The sequence below is a fragment of the Coffea eugenioides genome, chromosome 1, assembly GCF_003713205.1.
Source record: "Coffea eugenioides isolate CCC68of chromosome 1, Ceug_1.0, whole genome shotgun sequence".
Lineage (NCBI taxonomy): Eukaryota > Viridiplantae > Streptophyta > Magnoliopsida > Gentianales > Rubiaceae > Coffea > Coffea eugenioides.
In genome coordinates this window covers 33,916,926-33,938,274 of record NC_040035.1, presented here as the reverse complement: position 1 = coordinate 33,938,274, position 21,349 = coordinate 33,916,926, and the positions used below count along the sequence as shown (strand labels likewise).

General features: G+C 35.2%; 3 protein-coding genes and 1 pseudogene across 3 annotated transcripts; all 4 read left to right on the top strand.

The window, feature by feature from the left end:
- The first annotated feature begins 3,035 nt into the window (after nucleotides 1–3,035).
- On the top strand, nucleotides 3,036–4,835 carry LOC113778146 (glucan endo-1,3-beta-glucosidase-like). Its single transcript, XM_027323438.1, has 2 exons — nucleotides 3,036–3,162; nucleotides 3,646–4,835. The coding sequence occupies exons 1-2, from the start codon at nucleotides 3,108–3,110 to the stop codon at nucleotides 4,605–4,607; spliced, it is 1,017 nt and encodes a 338-aa protein (XP_027179239.1). The 5' UTR covers nucleotides 3,036–3,107; the 3' UTR covers nucleotides 4,608–4,835.
- Nucleotides 4,836–10,559: 5,724 nt separating this feature from the next.
- LOC113749518 lies at nucleotides 10,560–11,744 on the top strand. Its single transcript, XM_027293280.1, has 2 exons — nucleotides 10,560–11,327; nucleotides 11,444–11,744. Exon 1 carries the CDS (start codon nucleotides 10,600–10,602, stop codon nucleotides 11,317–11,319), a length of 720 nt encoding a protein of 239 aa, XP_027149081.1. The 5' UTR covers nucleotides 10,560–10,599; the 3' UTR covers nucleotides 11,320–11,327; nucleotides 11,444–11,744.
- Nucleotides 11,745–12,573: 829 nt separating this feature from the next.
- On the top strand, nucleotides 12,574–13,512 carry LOC113770915 (annotated as a pseudogene).
- Nucleotides 13,513–19,892: 6,380 nt separating this feature from the next.
- Nucleotides 19,893–21,062, top strand: LOC113770905. The gene has a single exon (XM_027315535.1). The coding sequence runs from the start codon at nucleotides 19,893–19,895 to the stop codon at nucleotides 21,060–21,062; it is 1,170 nt and encodes a 389-aa protein (XP_027171336.1).
- Nucleotides 21,063–21,349: the final 287 nt, after the last annotated feature.

Below are 21,349 nucleotides of genomic sequence, written 5' to 3'. Positions count from 1 at the left end.
ATTCTTCAAGGTGAGAAGCTAATCGCGTTATCCTGGATGTCAATAGATGCATTTGCTCCGCCATCGCTTGTGTCTCCTGCTGAAATCGATATGTATTAGCAGTTAGTAATTCAATCATTTCTTCAAGAGACATACCTGACATGGATGATGATTGTTGAGACTCTTGCTGTTGAAAACCCATTGGTCCGGTCGCATAATTACTATTGGAATCATCCCACCATCCTTGGTCATACCCGTTTGAATAAGGGTCATACCACGTTTGATATTGAGGTGAAAACTCTCCAAAAGTATCGATTGGAGCACTTAGGCCATCTTGAAATGCGGGGTAGGGGTGGCAAACGGGTCGGGTTCGGGTTGGCGGGTCGGGTTGAGGCCTAAGTATAACAAAGAACCTGCTGACCCGAACCCGACCCGCCAACCTGAAACGGGTCAGGGTACCTGACACGAACCCGAAAATTTCGGGTTGGCGGGTTGGCGGGTCGACCCGAAATGACCCGAAACTTAATTTTAATTTATTAATTTATCACTGTAATTTCTAATAAAATCAATTTTTCACAAAATTAATTACATCATCATGTAATAAAAATTTAAATAAATAATTTCAAACCAAATCTAAAATAAATTAAACACCATAAAAGTGTTTTATTCCAAACCAAATATAAAATAAATTAAAACAACATAAAAGTAAAAAATAACATAATATATTATTTGTCCAAATATAATAATTTTAACTTCACACAAGTTAAATAAATTCATTTAGGATTAAGTAATTAATGCCTTTGGAAAAAAAGAATGATTTAGTTTAGTTAGATAAAATAATTTTTATGTTTATTAAATTAGTTTTAATTCGTAAACGGGTCACATCGGGTCATATCAGGTCACCACGGGTTGACCCGAAATTGACATGTTTTCTTTTCGGGTTCATCGGGTTCGACCCGATTCTGACCCGAACTCCCAAAACCTCAACCCAAACCCATTAATTTCGTGTTAGGTTCGTGTCGTGTTTTCGGGTCGTGTCAGGAATTGCCACCCCTAATGCGGGGTATATGTCGGTTGACTGATTTGAGGCAAAATAACTTCCACAATTTGCAACAGCTCATTGATCATTAGAAAAAACACGAGTCTCATAACCCCATTCAGGAATAAATTCCAGTCTGTCATCAAAATACGGAATGTTAGCAGCCATAAACTATATAAAAAAATAAGAGAAAAATAAATAAAAAAAATAAAAACAAGATGAACTAAAAAAAAATAAATTAACTTGACACCAATCCCCGACAACGGCGCCAAAAATTGACAGGTTGTCAGCCTGTGCAATAATAAAACCTACTCAAACTAAAAGTAATTTCTGTAGATAGCGGTGAGCATGGTCGAATTTACACGGATTGGGAGTAATTGTTTCTTTTCAAATTCACAGTGACAGGGGGGTGTTTTTATATCATGGGTGACAATTTAAGCAATTCAACTAAAAGTAAAACAATAAAAATAAAATACCCAACTAGAAATTAAATAACAATTTACTAAAATCAAATGAATGATAACTAATGATTTAGCCAAGGAATAACTTCACCAATGGTTCACCTAATTGATCATCGATGCAAAGTCAATTCCAATTATTTATTAATAAATAAGTTATAACTGCCAAACAAGCGATGACAGTCAACTCCTCCTTACTGTGTCGGTGATTAAGGTATGCCCATTAACCACTGCTCTAATTAAAAAATAATTCTCGGTACGCCCGTAAGATTTAATTCCCTAATTGCCTTACATATTAGAGAAGTCCTATTCTAACCAAATAACGTACTACCAGGGTTATTTAGATTAACCCATGTATTTTCCTGACACAAATTCAATCATGCTAGTTGTCACTATATCAAGGCAATTAAACAATTACGGATTTAATGCCCTAATTGACAATAGATTACCAAATTAACTAATTATTCGGATCCAAGACAATCAATTAATTAAATAACCATAAGTACTGAAATCAAGAATATACGAATACCAATAAATAAAAGAAAAAGATAAAATTAAATCGATCTCATAATTTTTAGGCGAATCAAAGCCTCCATTATTCCTTGACTAGATAAAGAGATTTAACTCATCTCTTGTCTACTCTACGGAAACGGAAAAGAAAAGAAAAGCAACTAAAGATGAAAGGAAAAGTCAAAGGCTCTACCCTTTGCTCCTGCCATAAGTAAGAATCAAAAAGCAAAAAGAGATCCCATGGAAAAGTCAACAATAGCTAATCTAAAGAAGAAAAAGAAGTTCCCTGCTCCTAATTCTAATTCCTATCTAATTGCTAACTCTACTGTGCGGCGCCCCTTTTATTGCTATCCTTTGCGGCGGCTCTCCCCTTCCAGGAAGACTTCGGCCAAAATGACTAAAAAGGCCTCGCGTCTCTTTTGTTCCAAAAATGTCCCTGAGTGTCTTCTTTTTGAATTCTTTCCCGATGACTGTCAAATTGGCATTGGTTGTGGCATTTTCATTCTATTCCCTGAAATAAATGTAAATTATGAAAAGTGAGTAGAATCTAATAATTAATTCACATCAGGTCAGGTAATAGGGAAAATTAATAATAAAATAAATGATAAAATTGCAACCTATCAAATATTAGAATTTACATCTTCTAGTCTTGCACAAATTTTATCTAATATGCAAATTTTATACCATTAGATGACATATTAACTACTAAAAATGATGAATCACAAGCCTTTTTTGGTTACATTGAATAAATTAGTCTATTTATAACAAATATATAGTTTTATAAAAAAACTACATACTAATATTGTAAGTTTAAGCTAATGTTGTGGCACCCCTGAATAAAGGTATTGTTTCTCTTGTACAATCACTTAAACTTGCTTGCTTAAATTGCCAAGTCTAGAGAAAATTGAGATCTAATTCGTCAATATTTTGGACAGTGGAGAGTATTGACTGGGCAAAACTTTGTTAATACGTCTGCATGCTTAACTGTCTAATGCCCAAAAATTTTCCCTATAAGAAGCACCCTAGCCACTTCATTCTGTCATGTCTTCCTTTGCAAATCTTTGAGTGCTATTTTCTTCCAATTCTGCTTTTGCTATATTCTCCTCATCAACAAAACCATAATGACAACTATCCTGCTTTTGCTTGGGCTGTTTTTGCTTGGTCTCAGACTCACAGGTATGTCTCTGCCCCCATGTTCCTTGCTTGTTTCCATGCATTAAGGTTAATGGCACGAATAGTTGTCTTATTTTGGTAGGAATAACTTCATAATTGCTATTTTTTAAAGTAATTTTAAACAGGTAGGTTTATATGAATATATAATTCCTAGAGTTGTAAATTACTAATATGTATGCAGCATATCAACTATATAGGCATTTTTATTTGTTTTACAAATTATGATTTACGAGTGCCTTATTCTTTTTCTTTTCTTTTGCATAATTTCAAGGATACATTCAAACCGAGTGGTAAAACATTCTCAGATGAAGTTCTGGTCATGAGCTTAGTAATTGATGAATCATGGTAGAGTCAAATATTATGCACATATATATTTTGTGTCAACTTTAATTAGCAAAGAGAATTGATTTTTACAAACCATTTTATAAAGAGAATTGAACACAAACTCTCTATACTTTCATTTTCCATCAATCACTTCTGATGCAGGGGTGCAATCTATCGGAGTCTGTTATGGGCTAAATGGCAACAACCTACCCTCCAAACAGGACGTTATAAATCTTTACAAACGAAATGGCATCCAAAGAATGAGAATTTACGGCCCAGATCCTGAAGTGCTCAATGCTTTAAAAGGAACCAATATAGAACTTCTTGTTGATGTTCCCAATGAAAGCATTCAAGACGTTGCAACCAATCCTTCAGCAGCTGCGAATTGGGTTCAAAACAACATCAAAAAATATTCACCAGCTGTGAAATTCCGATACATATCAGTTGGAAATGAAGTACCTGTTGGTTCTGCCGTTGCTCGATATGTTGGTCCAGCCATGGAAAAGATACAGAAAACAATAGCATCAGCAGGCCTTCAGAACCAAATCAAGGTTTCAACATCAATACTTACAGGTCTAGTAACCAATTCTTATCCTCCCTCACATGGTTCATTTTCGAACGAAGCTAAACCATTCATTAAACCTATAATTAATTTCCTAGTCCAAAATAATGCACCATTGCTAGTCAATGTGTACCCCTACTTCAGCTATATTGGTAGTAGAAACACTATTCCACTGGATTATGCATTGTTCACCTCACAAAAAACGGTTGTTCAAGATGGTAAATTGGGATATCAGAACCTTTTTGATGCAATGTTGGATGGTCATTATTCAGCTCTAGAAAAAGAAGGCGGTTCTAAGGTAAACATTGTTGTGTCGGAAACTGGCTGGCCATCTGACGGGAATCCTCCTGCTGCATCATCTGCAAACGCAGGCACTTACTACAAGAATGTGATTCGCCATGTTATGAGCGGGAAAGGGACTCCAAAAAAGCCTGGAGGAGGCATAGAAACTTATTTATTTGCCATGTTTGATGAGAACCAGAAGCGTGGAGAGGAGACAGAAAAACATTTTGGCCTTTTTTATCCAAATCAACAGCCTAAGTATGGAATTAGTTTCAAATAATTCAAGGGTCAAACGTGTACCAGAATAAACATCGTCTGAAGAGCTTTTCCTGTACTTGTCATATGATGTATATACTACTTCTTGATGAGGAAATTGAGAAGAGATATAAAAGTTATATAGCAATAAAAGCTCCACAGCGATGCTTTTTTTTTTTTTGTTATTGTAATAAGAGTTTATCTCAAGAGCATGGATCAAGAAAGATATATATCCTCTTGGTCTTTGTCGTGAGTATGGCATAGATTGGATCTTAGTTGCCTAATAAGGAAATCAGTGTCTATGAGTGGCGAAGCAAAGACCTTACAGTAAGTAGGGTCGAACTTTAATGCAATAGAATTTCTATGAATAAAGATTATAATGTTACATACATATTATAATTGTCTTTCACGAATACTCATCTTCTGAAAAGGTTACAAAATCAACTCAAACGTTGTAAAATCAATTCAAGGCATATTTTGTTAGTGATATCTATTGTAATATAAGTAACCAGAAGATCATTCATCCATTGATCCCTTATATGATTACGTAACTGATTTTTGACGGTCTTTATTCCTAACACTTAATTTTGTTGAACATCTTTGATTAAAAGGACAAAAAGAAGCAAAAAGAAAGAACAGAAAAAATCCCTTCCCACGCCCTTTCTACTCCCAACTTCAAGATCTAGCATTTGAACTCTGAATTTGGTAGTCAGGAGAATTTTAAGGACCCTCCCTTGACCACAAAGATGTTGGGGAAGATTAGAACTATGATGAAAAGTAATTTTTGGATCACCACCCAAAGAGGCCAATGCATCAACCATCGAATTGGACTAAAATTGTATATAGTTAGATTTTCATTATCTTTCTCTCAAATTTCAAATTCGAAAAAAAAGAGAAATTGGTCACAAATAGGAACTTGACCTGTTAAACACTTGAAATTGCTAACTGTTTTGCATTCAGTTGTGTTATAGTTATTATTTCTCAAATATTTTATATATTTTTTAATATAAAAAATAAAGTCTTATGGGGCTTATGCCCCAAGCCTAAGATTTACATACACCTCATCTCAATGGATAAAAAAAAAATGCTCTACTTGATCCCGTCACCTTTTAAACCACTATTCTACATGGAGTTTTTTCAAAATTTAGTGGGGTCAATTGACCATACTTAGACCTAGCTCTTCCCCCACTATGATTATTTTGGGTGTTCGTGGATTGAAAGCTTATTATTCATTGTAACATGTATTGTGATGTGATATAATATTTATATAAAGGGATAGTTGCAGAAACTTCCCCTGACTTTTATAGTAATAGCATTGACCTCCCCTATCAATTTTGAAATAGCACTGACCTCCCCTATCAAAAGTTGGAGGCAATTTAATAGGCAAAAGTGGATCAATTTACTAAAGTACCCCTGACATGATTTAATTTTACCAAATGAATGTGATGAGTACTTTCATCAAACCCAACAAAACATTTGTTAATAAAAATTACACTAAATTAACTATTTCTGCATAGTTTAACTAATTAATTAATTAACTAAATAACTAAATAAGTAATAATCTAATTAATTAATAACTAATTATCTAATTAACTATTAACTAATTAACTAATTATATAATTGTTAATAGTTATTAACTAATCAAACTATTTCTGCATAGTTAAACTAATTAACTAATTAACTAATTATCTAATTAATTAATTAACTAATTAACTAATTTCTATTTATCTAATTAACTAATTATCTAATTAACTAAAGTTGTTGTCTGTTAGAAACTAACAAACTATTTGCATGTTAAACTAATTAACTGCTTAACTAATTAACTACCTAATTATCAAATTAATTAATTAACTAATTAACTAATTTTTGTTTATCTAATTAACTAATTAACTAATTATCTAATTAACTAAAGTTGTTGTCTATCCGAAACTAACAAACTATTTGCATGTTAAACTAATTAACTTATTAACTGCTTAACTAATTAACTAATTAACTAAAGCTGTTGTCTATCCGAAACTAACAAACTATTTGCATGTTAAACTAATTAACTAATTAACTGCTTAACTAATTAACTAACTAATTATCTAATTAATTAATTAACTAATTAATTAATTTCTGTTTATCTAATTAACTAATTATCTAATTAACTAATTAACTAAAGCTGTTGTCTGTCCGAAACTAACAAACTATTTGCATGTTAAACTAATTAACTAATTAACTAACTATCTAATTAACAAACTATTTGCATGTTAAACTATATGCAGTACGCATTATCTATTTAAAGTATCGGCTCTTTATGGGTATTTTACTTTCAAACATTTAATTTATGATAAAAACATCAATGTTTGTAAGTAAAATTCAAAAAGTGTTACAGTAATATCAATATTCTTACTTTAAAACATTTAATTTATGGCCCTATGCCCCTTCCTTTTTGTAAGAATATTACTGTAACACTTTTTGAATTTTACTTACAAACATTGATATTTTTATCATAAATTAAATGTTTGAAAGTAAAATACTTATAAAGAGCCGATACTTTAAATAGGTAATGCGTACTGCATATAGTTTAACAGGCAAATAGTTTGTTAATTAGGTAGTTAGTTAATTAGTTAATTAGTTTAACATGCAAATAGTTTGTTAGTTTCGGACAGACAACAGTTTTAGTTAATTAGTTAATTAGATAATTAGTTAATTAATTAATTAGATAATTAGTTAATTAGATAATTAGTTAATAGCTAATTAGTTTAACTATTAACTAATTAGATAATTAGTTAAGCAATTGTCAAGCAAATAATAATTGTCAAGCAAGTAAGGGCAAAATTGGAAGAAAATTCTTATCTCACTTTTACAAAAGCTGTCAAAGAGGTTTCTGCAACAAATTGTTACTGTTCAGGGGAGGTGAATGCAATTTCTAAACCTAGAGGGGAGGTCAGGGCAAATGTCAGAAATCTCAGGGGAGGTTTCTGCAATTATCCCTTATATAAAATGGTGGTTGAAAAGATAAAACATGTTGAGAATATACGTTGCAAAAAATATAACATGGGATAACACGGATTAGCACCATTATCATGCCACCTCCCTCCAGGATGCAGCATGGGGAATATTATTTTTGTGCAGTAGTGTTTGCGTCTCCCACTTATCTTAAACTAGATATTGCCACAGGAAGCTTTTCTTGAGTAAATGAGACAACTGATCTTATTTGTCTTAGTAATTAGCGACTGTTAAAAACTTCATTGGAACTTTTGGCATGAAAAACCCTTGATTGAAATTGCTGAAAAAATTACAGGATTGCTAGTTGAACATAATATGTACTTCTGTCTTCAAAAAAGCACATACTAATAGTTGTTGTCTCGTCTATCGAACTGAAACATATTTAATGGTTTAACCTAAAAAGCTTATTGAATTGTCAACAAATATTCAAGTTTCAAAATTAATATCTGTATCAAATTAAAGTCCAGTTTAAATAGATAGAAAATATGTCTATAATACCTAGAACATGGGAATCACAAAGCTTTTGATATTGTGTCAAGCACAAAAATTACTATATGCTCTATATAAGTTTACAATGATTTAAATTCTCTATTGATTTAACATTTTTGGCTAAAGTATAGCATGTTTTGTTTGCAACTAAATGGTTGTACCTCCTAGAAACGAAAGAATAGCTCAAGAAACTTTTTATACGACTGAAGCGTGCGTCTGTTTCGTTTTTTCCTTTGTTTCATTTTCATGCAAGAAGATGGGTGTTTCGATATTATATTCAGACTTTCATCTGGGCAATTTCACTTTCTTATATTATCTTGTCCATACACGAACAGCATTTCCAGATATCCAAAAGGTAGTGGCTTTTGGAATTCCTATTGTACTCCTTTGAATTCCAAGAAATTCTATTTTAAAGTTTCATTTTCAAGAGAAAGTAAATTTTGAGTTACTCTTTCTTTTGTTAAATTATATTGCATTCATCCTAACTTGCCAAGAGAAGAAAATCAAGAAACTTTGACCCCCTTCCCCCCCCCCCCCCCCCGGTCAAAACACAAAAAAAAAAAAAAAAAAAAAAAGCGAAGAAGAAAAAAATATGAAATGGTAAGATATTCTTTCTAAGTAATAGATATCTACCTATTTGAAAAGTGAAACCTTCACTTAACGTGGAAAATTTCCAATGATATTGCATTCTCTTTAAAACTTCCAAAGGTGGATTTTATCTTTCGGAAAAGATTTTTTCCTTTCACAAAATTTCCAAGGAAGCATCCAAAGAGAAGATTTAAGAGGAATGATAGTAAAAGTTTATTGATCTTGGGAGTAGCTAATAGTGACCCTAGCGGCCATGCATAATGCTGAATTTACACGTTTGCCTTCAAAATCAAGATTCTTGAATCTTTTCTTTGATTGGTAAAGGCTGTAATCCTAAAGGACCAAAACTCATGTAATTAGCTAATTAATGGATTACAAGGATTCATGAATCTCATAAAGTGATCAATTAAACTTATCTTTGCATAGATGAAATTTTATATAAATTATGTATATACATTTGTACTATGTATATACGTTCTCAAAAAATGTGATTCATGCTAAGATTCATCCTATCGAAAAGAAATAATTAATGAAGTTGATTAATAATGCGAATGGACACTTCTACATCTTTAAACAAACTCTTGGTACCTCTTGACATTCATCTAAATTTGTGTGATATCTCATTAATAGAACAGGCATTTGAGAGAGTTTGAGGGAAGATCAAGATCATCCATCAAGCTCAAACGTACTCGATGGCACAAGGTATATCTTAATTTTTGTACTCCCTCCGTCCCAAAATTTGGGTCGCTTTTTGGGAAACACACTTTTTATGTACAGTAGCATAATGGGACACACTTATCTGATTATTCCAATCGTGCCCTTTGTTGTCCGTGGAGTAAAATAACAAGCTGTTGGGTGTTGGGGACCACTTGCCATTAAGACATTTGACTAAAAGGCAAAGACAAGTTAAAGTAAAGCAAACATCCGTTTCCAACTCTAGCTATTCCTCTGTATGCTTGGGTTTCATAAAATCAACAAGATCAGTTACAGAAGATTGACAATGGAAAAAGGTAAGATTTCTACAATTCCGTCTATCACTTTGTTGGTGCTTTTTTTTTATTTTCATTTTGTTTTATGATCTTTTGATCAATTTGAAGTAGATAATCTTGAGACTTAGCATAATTTAGCTAATCTTTTATTTGGCGCCATTTGTTGTTTTTCCCTTTTTTTCTTGAAATTTGGCGGTTCATTGAAAATTTGTAGATGCATTTTTTTAAGCTTTTTGTTTCTCACGTTTCTTATAAATAGATTTTGGAAGCTGATAATTCTGATGCCTTTATTCTCTATATAATGAGATTATAGAGAGATTCGTCTATTGCACAAATTCTGTTTGATAATATTCCCCAATGAACATGGATAATCATAGTTTTCAAAATTATGAAATCTCTAGGAAAAAGTTGACAAATCAGCAAAGGCAAGCCATATTTGAAGCATTATTGCAATATAGTTATGGTGGACAACTAGAAAGAGGATTAACCAAAGTTATTGCAACACAGTTCAAAATCAGCACGAGGACAGTACAAAGAATTTGGGAAAGAGCAAAGTCTTCAATCATTAATGGAGGCTCGGTTGACATCTCTCGCAGGTTTCCTAAGAGGGCAGGACGCAAAAGGGTAGAGATAGACTTCAGCACTATCATGGAAATACCTCTACGGTGTCGAACAAATATTCGTTCTCTATCAACCAAAATGAAAGTTGCCAAGTCCACTCTTCATCGACGAATAAAAGAAGGTGTTATCAAAGCACATTCAAATGCATTAAAGCCTCACCTTACTGATGACAATAAATTGGTAAGACTCAAATTTTGTTTGTCAATGCTTCAACAAGAGAGTCTTAATGATGCACCTGTTTTCGAAAACATGTGCAATATGGTTCATATCGATGAAAAGTGGTTCTACATGACTAAGGAGTCTGAGAAATACTACCTACATCCTGAAGAAGAACACCCTATGAGGACTTGTAGGAGTAAAAAGTTTATTGTTAAGGTTATGTTTCTAGCTGCAGTTGCTCGACCTCGCTTTGATTGTTCTAGAAACAAGCACTTTGATGGGAAAATTGGAATATTTCCTTTTGCCTTCAAAGAACCAGCTAAAAGGAATAGCAAAAATCGTGTTGCTGGTACTCTAGAAACAAAGCCTATCCTATCAGTGACCAAGGAAGTGTATAGAAGGTGCTTAATTGATAATGTTTTGCCTGCAATTCGTGCTAAATGGCCACAAAGTGATGTTATCAGCCCTATCTTCATCCAACAAGATAATGCAAAACCACATATTGATCCAATGGATGTTGAGTTCATAGAAGCTGCCACAAGAGAAGGTTTTGATATTCGTTTATCATTTCAACCACCTAATAGCCCTGATATGAATGTTCTTGATCTTGGGTATTTTAGAGCCATTCAATCACTCCAGCATCAAGAAGCACCTAACTCTATTGACGAACTAATTTCTGCTGTTGAAAAGTCTTTCGATGAATTATCATCTGAAAGTCTCAACAATGTGTTCTTAACCTTACAACTATGTATGCTTGAGGTGATGAAGAATTGTGGAGGGAATAATTACAAAGTTCCACATATTGGGAAGCAACGGTTGATAAGAGATGGAAATCTTCCTTTGCAAATTGGATGTGATAAGGAGCTTATTGACAAAATCATCCATTATCTACAAGCATGAATGTACTGGTATTGGTTAGAATTTCCATATTATTTAAACTTTGCTAACTTCTAAATTATGATAAAGGTAGTGATAATGCTATCTAACTTATGATTGATTTCTTTTTCTCTATTTTGTTCTGAAGGTATATCAAGTCATGGATCAAGTTTCTGGACTTGGATTATGCTAACGCTTTTTGTGCAGAACAAGGGACTTGACTTTTGCTATTAATGCTTTTGTACAAAACAGGAGACTTGACTTTTGCTAGACTTTTGCTACTAATGCTTTTGTACAAAACAGGGGACTTGACTTTTGCTAGACTTTTGGTACTAATGCTTTTGTACGACTTGGCTTTTGCTAGACTTTGCTACTAATGCTTTTGTGCAAAACAGGGGGCTTGACTTTTGGTCCTAAGTTATTTTTGAGGGTTGCTTATAAGATTTGGTTGTCACTCGAATCCATTTTAGGGGCATAGATTTTGTATTTTGTTGATTTGTATAGACAACCATGAACTCTTGGAAGCAATGAGCAGTAAATGTTATTTTAGTCTTGGTGCTTTCAAATTAATGCCTTGCTTGGATGTTTAGGATTTCAACGTAATACGCATTAGTTGATCATTTTATTTTTTCTTTGATATTTTTTTCACTCTATTTATTTGTTAGTTTGATACTAGAGGCAAATTTAAGAGCAAGAACACAAGTTATAGGACAAATTTTACCTTTTCTTTTTTCACCTTTACATTAAAAAAATTAAATAGTGATAAACAAAAGGGTAAGGAATGCATCTAGCATTCTTTATTTGTTTATCCAAAAAAAAACTTGATTTGTATTATTGTAAGAAATTTGTTCTTTTGTTAAAAAAAAAAGATAGAAAGACAAGAAACAAAACTTTCATTGCATCTGCAAACACTTGTGTAGCTTGAAAAGAGTAAAGAAAAGAAAAAAATGAAAAAAAGGAAAAAGAAGAAAAAAGGAAAAAAAAAAACAAAGATTTGAAGTGCAAGAAAAGAAATGGAAATGAAAAACACAAAAAAAAAAAAGCAAAGAAAAAGAAGAAAAAAGAAATAACAAAGATTTGAAGTCCAAGAAAAGTAACCGAAATAAAAAAAAACGCAAGGAGCTAAATGTGTTATGGCAGGGCCCATCATAATTGTTTAGTGCAATTTTGACTTTTCAATAGAAGGGTATAACTGGAAAGTAATTTTAAAAGTAGTTTGACTTTTTTAAAGTGACTCAAATTTTGGGACAAGTAAAAAGTGGAAATATGACATTAACAATGGGACGGAGGGAGTACTATTTTGTAATTATGAAAATCTTTAGATGCTGATCATCTTTCCTACACTGTATACTTCCACTTGGAACTCCTAAAATGAATTTAACAGCAACTCGGCATCTTTTTCATTGCAGGGGTACAATCTATAGGTGTCTGCTATGGGCTCAATGGCAACAATCTCCCATCTAAAGAAGATGTTGTAAATCTTTACAATCAATATGGCATCAAAAAAATGAGAATTTTTGCACCAGTTGCTGAAGTTCTCAATGCTCTAAGTCTAAGGGGAACTGATATTGAACTTTTAATTGGCGTTGCAAATGAGGACGTAAAATCCATTGCGACCAATCCTTCGGCAGCTGTAAATTGGGTTCAAAACAACATCAAAAATTACTAAATTACTCACCAGCTGTGAAGTTCAGATACATAGCAGTTGGAAATGAAGTATCATTAAGTTCTAGCATCGCTCGATATGTCGGTTCAGCCATGAAAAGGATACAAAGTGCATTAGCATCGGCGGGGCTTCAGAACCAAATCAAGGTTTCAACATCAATAGCTGGAAATCTGTTAAGCGTTTCTTATCCTCCCTCAGAAGGATCATTTTCAAACGAGGCTAAACCCTTCATTTTTTTTGTAAACATTTTTGTAAACCCTTCATTTTTTCAAGCGGTTCTAATGTAAACATTGTTGTGTCGGAAATTAACTGGCTGGCCATCGGATGGGCATCCTCCTGCTGCATCATCTGGAAATGCAGGCACTTACTATAGGAATGTGATTAGCCATGTTAAGAGTGGAAGAGGGACTCCAAGAAGGCCTGGAAGAGGTATAGAAACTTATATGTTTGCCATGTTTGATGAAAACCAGAAGCCTGGAGCAGAGACAGAAAGACATTTCGGCCTCTTTTTCCCAGACAAACGGCCTAAGTATGTAATTAGTTTCAACTGATTCCAGTATGATCAATAGGCATGGATTTCAGTAGCTAACTAGGAATTCAATTTCTATGATAATACTTTCTACTTCTGCTATTTCTTCCTATATGTAAAGCAAGAGCCTTGGCATCTAGTGTTAAATAAATTGTCCTTTCTCTTTTTTGACAGTGTATGTATTTTCATGTTTACCCTTACATAATCAAGATTTTAAAACAAACATTAAAAGCTTCAAATAATTCTTTAACTTCCATAACTTTTTGTCACTATAAGATTGGTTCTTATATTACTATTGTCATCCGGTATATATGTGGTATTTTTGGTTTCTCTTAACAAAATTAGCTTTGCACCTAATATTGGAAATGAAAGTGTGCAGGCAAACATGTTATTCTTGAAACTGATCCTTTCAGTTCACAATCATGTTATTCATCTATTTCATCTTTTAATGTATCCATTTTGTGTTTTTTTTTTAAATTTATCCATTTTGGTTCTACATGGCTTTCTGTTGACCACTCAAGCATGAGAATCTTACCTAGTTAATATCTTGAAGCTGGTTTTTACTATTTTACTTCCTGGTCTTTCCTCATAAATCTTAATGCTGATAAATTGGTATTTTTGAGTAGAGCCTAAAGGAATGACATGGACTACTAAATATTTGGGATATCCTTTCATGCTTCCGGATAAACCATGGTTTATGTTTGAATTGACAACTATATGGTAAACTATACCACTATTTATTATTGTGTGCCGTATGTGAGTTAAAAAAAATAATCAAAAAATAATTAAAGAATTTTAAGTTATAGCATGGATAGTACTCATTAACCCTATTGACTATTGTACTATCGCCCTCGCCATGCAGCATGTATAAAAATTCTTATGCTGTAGTTTTCTGGTGTATTTCTCATTCTTATTCACTATCGAATCCAACTAAAAAGAGAAGAAAAAAAAAGAGCAGCAATTTTAGATATCCAACAGGAGTGGCCTTCGAAGATCCTGTTACTCCATTTAAAGGCTTGCAAATCTGTTTTAGATTTGACAACAAAAGTAAATTTTGACTTCCTACAGGAAGGGAAAAAAAAACATGAAGGAGAAAAAATATGAAATGGTAGGATTACCTTTCAATCTCAAGAATCTTGATTTTTTATTTGATGGCTAAAGACTGTAATCCAAAACGTTTGATGATCTGTCACTCTTTCTCTCCATTTCTTCCCACATAAAAGCAATAAAGCAGAAGAGAGAGAACTTCCATTTCTGCCATTCTCTTTCTGTTCTCCCCCATTTAAAACTCTGAATGGAAGAGAACTTCCATTTTTCTCTCCATGTATTTCCTTTTTTTCCCTTTTCCTTCTGTCCAAATGAACTGTAACAGCATACTTTTCTTCGGGTTGCTTTTGCCAGAGATAGTATGCAGCATTAATCCAATCTGAACGGACTATAAATTTTTTTCTCCAGCGCTGCCCAACGAGATTTTTCTGCTCCACCATCTGAAGAGACCACCATGCGTCACTGACGAGTCAAGTTCTGTTGAGCATGTAGCTCCCAACTGCTTAGTTCATGATCTTCACTCTGAGACTTAAAGACAACCTTGCAACCCTTCAAAACTTCCTTCCTAACCGCTTTCAGGATCTGACATAATCAAGATAATCCAATTAATGCGAGCAAAATTGATAGTATTATAGGTGGCAGAAGTTCTTGAACAAGAAAGTGGAAGAGTAAACACAAGATTAATTGAAAAGCCCTTAATTACCAAAAACTACCACAAATTCACCCAGTTAAGAAAAAGTTTTAGGCGTTGTTGAGATAGAAAATGATTTCATGATGCAGTTTATGCCCAAGATAAAGCAGGACAAAATAGCGAGGCATACTTCCATTTCAAATGTTACTGTCTATTTGGTAGAGGGATGATGTTCGTCAAGGAATGCAGCTAAATCAAATGACACCTTATAGTTAGCCCCTCCTCTACAATGCTCCTCTAGCATGATCAAGTAAAATGTGAGTCACATCATACATATATGTTTTTATCCCTATTGATTCAAGTAGATTAAAAGTTCAAGCAACACAAACATTCAGTGCTGTAAAGGCGCACCTGGTGAACCGGACTAAACACAGGGTCAAAAATAAAAGGTCGCAAACACTGATATAGAGGAAAAAAGCTCAGAGTAAAATCCTTGGAATATTACCGGCTGTACATCTCAGTCAACATGGCTCGTCCCATTGTCCAGTAAGAAAAGATATGCCTCAGCATAACTGAGACTGACGAAAATGAAATAAACCAATTGAAATTGAAGCAATCATGGGAACTAGACATACTAGATTGAAAAAGATACCATGTATCTGTGTTAACAATTAATGCCTTTCCATCCTCCAGCATTCTTTCTTTGGTATCATCGCCATTCTACTCATCGCTCTACCATGCATACGTTCTTTCTTGGTCAAGATACATGGCCTATGAAGCCATTTTCATGGAGTAGGCCAATTATTTAATACTTGACCACGTTATGCATATGTTAGTCAGACTTCACGGAATTTTTGTTTCTCATCCGGCTGTACAAAATGCTGCTGGAATTGTCTATAAATCGAGGCATTTGCAGAGGCTTGGTAAGAGACGAGAGCTCATTTGGGAAATCTTCCCTTTTGTGATATATTGAGTACTCTCTTGTTTTGTCTCTTTCTTGTTTTGGGGTTTTAGGAATTTTGTCCTGAGTTTGTATTTTTTTTGGGTGAATTCTTAGTTTGTGATGGAAAAAAAAAAGAATTCTACAACGAGGACGGTTTTTGGAGTTGTTTCTACAAATGGGGGTCTTCGCATTTTGAAAATGCGAGCTCAATGAGCTCGCACATTGAGCTCGCATTTTCAGAATGCGAGCTCATCGAGCTCGCACTATCCAGCGCCAAGACCCCATTTCGAAAAAAAAAAGACAAAAGTGAGTGGGAGAAGCAGAACAAAGAAAGAGCTGGTTGAATAGCTGTCGAACAGCAAAACAAAGAATTCGGAATTGTTGAATAGCAAAACAAAGAAAACAGAGCTGGTTTCTGCACATCGAAGCATCCAAAGACCGGAGCAGACCGGAGCATCCAAAGACTGGTTTCGCGTTTGCCGCTTCCCAAAATTTGCCAGCATTGCCGTCCCATTGCTACTGTCAAACAGCATAAAGGTTAGGCTTTTGCACTTGCAATGGCTCACATATAGCATTTTAAGTTTAATGAATACTTGAATACTTTCATCCAAGGGCAGGTTCAGATTTGTTGTGAAATTTGGGTGTAAATGTGATGTGGGTTGTGCTTATTTTTGCAATTTTTGTGGTGAATTTGAGGAAATACGTTATATTTTTCGAATTCGGGCAATTTTTCTGTTTCCAATTTGTTGCAGTTTATTTGCAGTTTCTGCAATTAGTGCAGAAAAAGCATGATTCGAGCTCAGATACGACTAAAGGCAGAAGGATCCGACCTCGGATCCTTATGATACGAGGTCGGATCCATAGTTGTTAACTCAGATCCGAGGGCTCGTCTAATCATCTGTTGAGAAGGATCCGAACCCTGTTGGATCCGAGGGATGCCATAAATAATCCGAGCTCGGATCTTCGCATTTCATAATGATAAATGCGAGGTGTGGTTTTATTTTTTGTTAAAATTTTTTGTGGATTTCGTCGTGTGAAAATTCGAACTCCGTGAGTTCGCATTTGCTGAATGCGAAGACCCTTTGGATGTAATCCCATGCTCAAAATGCCCCATTTGTAGAATTCTTTTAAAATTCATCAGATTTTTTTTTAAAAATCTATTTATCGACCCTATTACTTTTGGTCGAAACACTATGTACATTGGATATTGTATGTTTTGCAATTGGAGCTTTGAGACTTTATTGACATTATGTAGTTTATAGATTGGAGCTTTTGAATTTCATGGATATTTGAATTGTTTGACAGGGAGTTTGAGGCCATTTATAGGGGAGACTATGTCGAAATTTTTGTAGATCTTTCTTTGTGAGGGTAACTCACTATTAGGTTATTTATTTTATATTACAACTACCGTTTCTTATGCATAAAGCTTAATTCGGATTTGATACAAGCCATTAACTAATTTATGTTATATTACAACTATTGAATGTTTGCCGACAAGTTGAAATAGTATAGTTTGTTAAATTTTTTTTTTATAGAAAAGGGCGTTAGAATATGAAATACGGATTTATTTTAAGGCTAATTGATGGATTGAAAGTCAATGACCAACCTTGAAAGTCAATTGACGGATTTATTTTTTGTAGTTGGCAAAATCTATAATGCTACAAAAGTGGCAAAATCTGCTACAGGGAAAAACAACATTAATTTTGTAAGATTCATAGGTAGAATATCACATCATTGTGAATGTGGATCTTGTTATGCGGTGTGAATGTGGAGCCCAAATATATATAACTTCTAAATACATTTCTTACGCTTGTACTTTGAAAATTATAGGGTCTCTTGACAATATGTAGTGTGGCAAATGTGATTACTACTTCATCGGGTTCCTTTTTTGGATTGGTTGGCAGGGAGTTTTAGTCTAATTTTAGGGGAGACTCTGTCCAAATTTTCTAAAAATTGCGTTCGGAGTTTTAGGCTATTGCTATCGTTATTTATAGCATATTTCATACCTGTTTTCAATTTTTTCATAAACATTTGGATCGAAATTAGTCTCTATAATAGTTCCAATTTCGGCCTACAGTCCATCCTCTTTCATTTGTTTGGACCCTTGGACTACTAATTCTAATATATTGTCCCCAAAATAGGGATTTATTTTACAGACATGTCTGTAGAAAGACCTCTGCTGGTAAACCTATACTGGGGAGGACAAATACATTACGAGGGTGACTTTGTTTGTTATTTGCCTCGTACTTCCAACCGGACATTCACTTTGAGGCATAGAATTGGATACGGGGAGTTGGTTGACAGGATTTACCACTATATTGGGGTCGATAAAGGGATGTTCAAGCTGAAATTGTTTCTTCGTCAACCGTTGGAGAGTTCCAAATATACTGTTTCCGCAGTGGTGGATGATGAAACTCTTGATGTAATGTACGATCTTTGGATCGAAAGAGTTTCATACATGGCGGAGATTTATATCGAGAAGGAAGAAATCGTCCAAATGCCTGTAGTTAATAGCGTATTCACTGTACCAATAGGTAATGTTGGTCCAATGATGTCGCTTGTACATGCATTCATGGATCCAACAAAGTTTAACTTCGGTTATAGTTCAGTCGTTCCAGAGACTTCATCGGCATGTCACTATATGCATGATGATCGATCTATGGATTCATTAGAACCAAGGCTCACATCAGGGTCCATGGGTGCCCAGGAATCTTTTCATGGCCTGGATTCGATTCCAAGTTTTGGAGATCCAGGTCCATCATGCCATATTTCTCCAATTGGGATCGAGTCTAACCCTGGGCAAGGTTGTCGCAGTTCAGCTGAAGATGATGTATATGCTAGTATACATGATAGGCTCCTTGGCTCTCTTGAAGATGATCTGGAAGAAGATGACCCGGAAGTTGATGCGGAAGAGGTTGAAGAGTCGGAGTCGCAAGATGTGTCTGGTAGTGATTCGGATGATGAGCATGAAGGTGGGGATTTAAGAGTAAACTTCGATACGTTCCACTTGGACAGACGCAATAGCACAGCTGGCAGCTCTGCATATGTGCCAAGAGGAATGGCATTTTTCTCCGATCTTGGGAACATAGATGATGATGATATGGAAGAGGAGGATGGAGTGGAGCGTATTGTAACATTCAGTGAGGAGAATAATAATATACGTCTTCATATGAGATTTGAGAGTAAGCAGCAGCTCAGCCGAGCAGTTAGGATGTGGTCCATCAATCACAATAGGGAGTTCAGAGTTATTGAGAGTAAGAGTAACACGTGGTTTGCTAAATGCAAGCCATCAATTGAAAGAACACTTTCCACTTCAACCGCGCCATCGTATCCACCATGCGACTGGTGTGTTAGAGCCGTAAAGAAAAAGACTCATGGAATGTGGCAAATTACAAAGTGGGTCAATGACCATAACTGCTTGGGTGACATGATTAGAAATAACAATACAAGCCTGACGGCTTCCGTTATTTCAAGGCACATCCTTCGTAGCATTGAAGATGACCCTGGATTAAAGGTCAAGAACATACGAAGTTCCGTTAAAGAAAACTTGAAGGTTGATGTGTCTTACAAAAAAGCCTGGTATGCCAGACGTAAAGCAATTGAGCTTGTGTTTGGATCTTGGGAAGCGAATTTTGCCGAACTACCACAGTATCTCGATGCCCTGGTGCAATCCAATCCAGGCACCGTGGTGGAGTGGTCGCATCATTCGGATAGTTCGGATTGAGTTAAGACCTTTAAGTATGTATTCTGGGCATTTGGACCGGCTATTGAAGCATTCCGCATGTGCAGGCCGGTTATATGCGTTGATGGCACTCATTTGCGTGGCGAATACAAGGGCAAACTCCTTGTTGCAGTCACGCAAGATGCGAACAACCAGATTCTGCCAATTGCTTATGCCATAGTTGATGAGGAGACGATTTCCAGTTGGTCGTGGTTTATGGAACAATTAAGATATAATGTGGCACTTGATCGACATCCTATCTGTGTCATTTTCGATCGCCACAATGGTATCATCTATACCATGACACATTTTGATTATTGGGAGGAACCTTTAGCCTACCATAGATTTTGCCTGCGACATGTTAGGAGCAATTTGATGACACACTTCAAAGGTTTACACCTTCGCAAGTTGTGTTGGGCAATGGGAAGGGCAAGACAATTATGCAAGTGGCGGATGTTCAGAAGAGAACTACGCAGCATGTTCCCAGATGTTTGGAATTATCTGTCAACCATTAGTCCAGAAAAGTGGTGCCTAACACACGACGATGACCGTCGTTGGGGTATTCTAACTACCAACATATCCGAAAGCTATAATAATGTCTTGCGCGGGGCACGGCATTTGCCAATTCGTGTATGCATTGACATAACATTTCATCGGACAGTTGCGTTATTTAAGACGAGAAGGGAAGATGCTTCACATTGTCGCAATCCTTTTCCCCCAAAGATATGGCGGCGTTTTAAAAATGCTGAGCGGAAGGCAGGCGCCCACAGAGTCATTGAGTTCGATGGCCCATCGGGCATATATAAGGTTATCACAGGGCCTCGTGTCGATGGTAAAGGAGGCAATACGCAAACCATCAGGTTTTTTTATAAGACATGCTCTTATGGAAAGTGGCAGATATACAGGCTTCCTTGTTCACACGCTTTGGCGGTGTGCAGGAATAGAGGTGACAATTCGGGATTGCTTGTGGACCAGCAGTTTACCAAAACAAGGTGGGCGGTCCAGTATTCAGGCATGTTTAACCCATTGCCGCATCAAGATACTTGGCTCTATCCTGGGTGGGAGCTGCAGGCAGACAAGAGCAAATTTGTTACACGTCGGGCAGGGCGGGTTCGAGCTAGCAGAATTCGGAATGAGATGGATGAAAGGGATCCAGACGAACCAAGAAGATGTCGAAATTGTCATCAGACGGGTCACAATAGGAGAAATTGTCTGAATTATAGGCCTTGATTTGATCGACTCCCTAGAAATTTGAGTTTCATGTCAGTTCAATTTTTTTGAACGTGGAGTTCGAGCTAGTTCATTTGTGTTCGATTCTGGATTTATTTTAAATAACTACATTAGTGACTTTCATTGATCATTTGTCAAATGCATCCCTCGTTATGTACTTTGATAAGTATTGAATTTTCAGTTTACACCTGCAGCCCCAAAGTATTTTTGAGGAGCTATTGGCAGTGAGTTATGGCCGCTTTATAGGGGAGACTCTGCCAAATTTTTTGTCAAACCAAGTTTTAAAA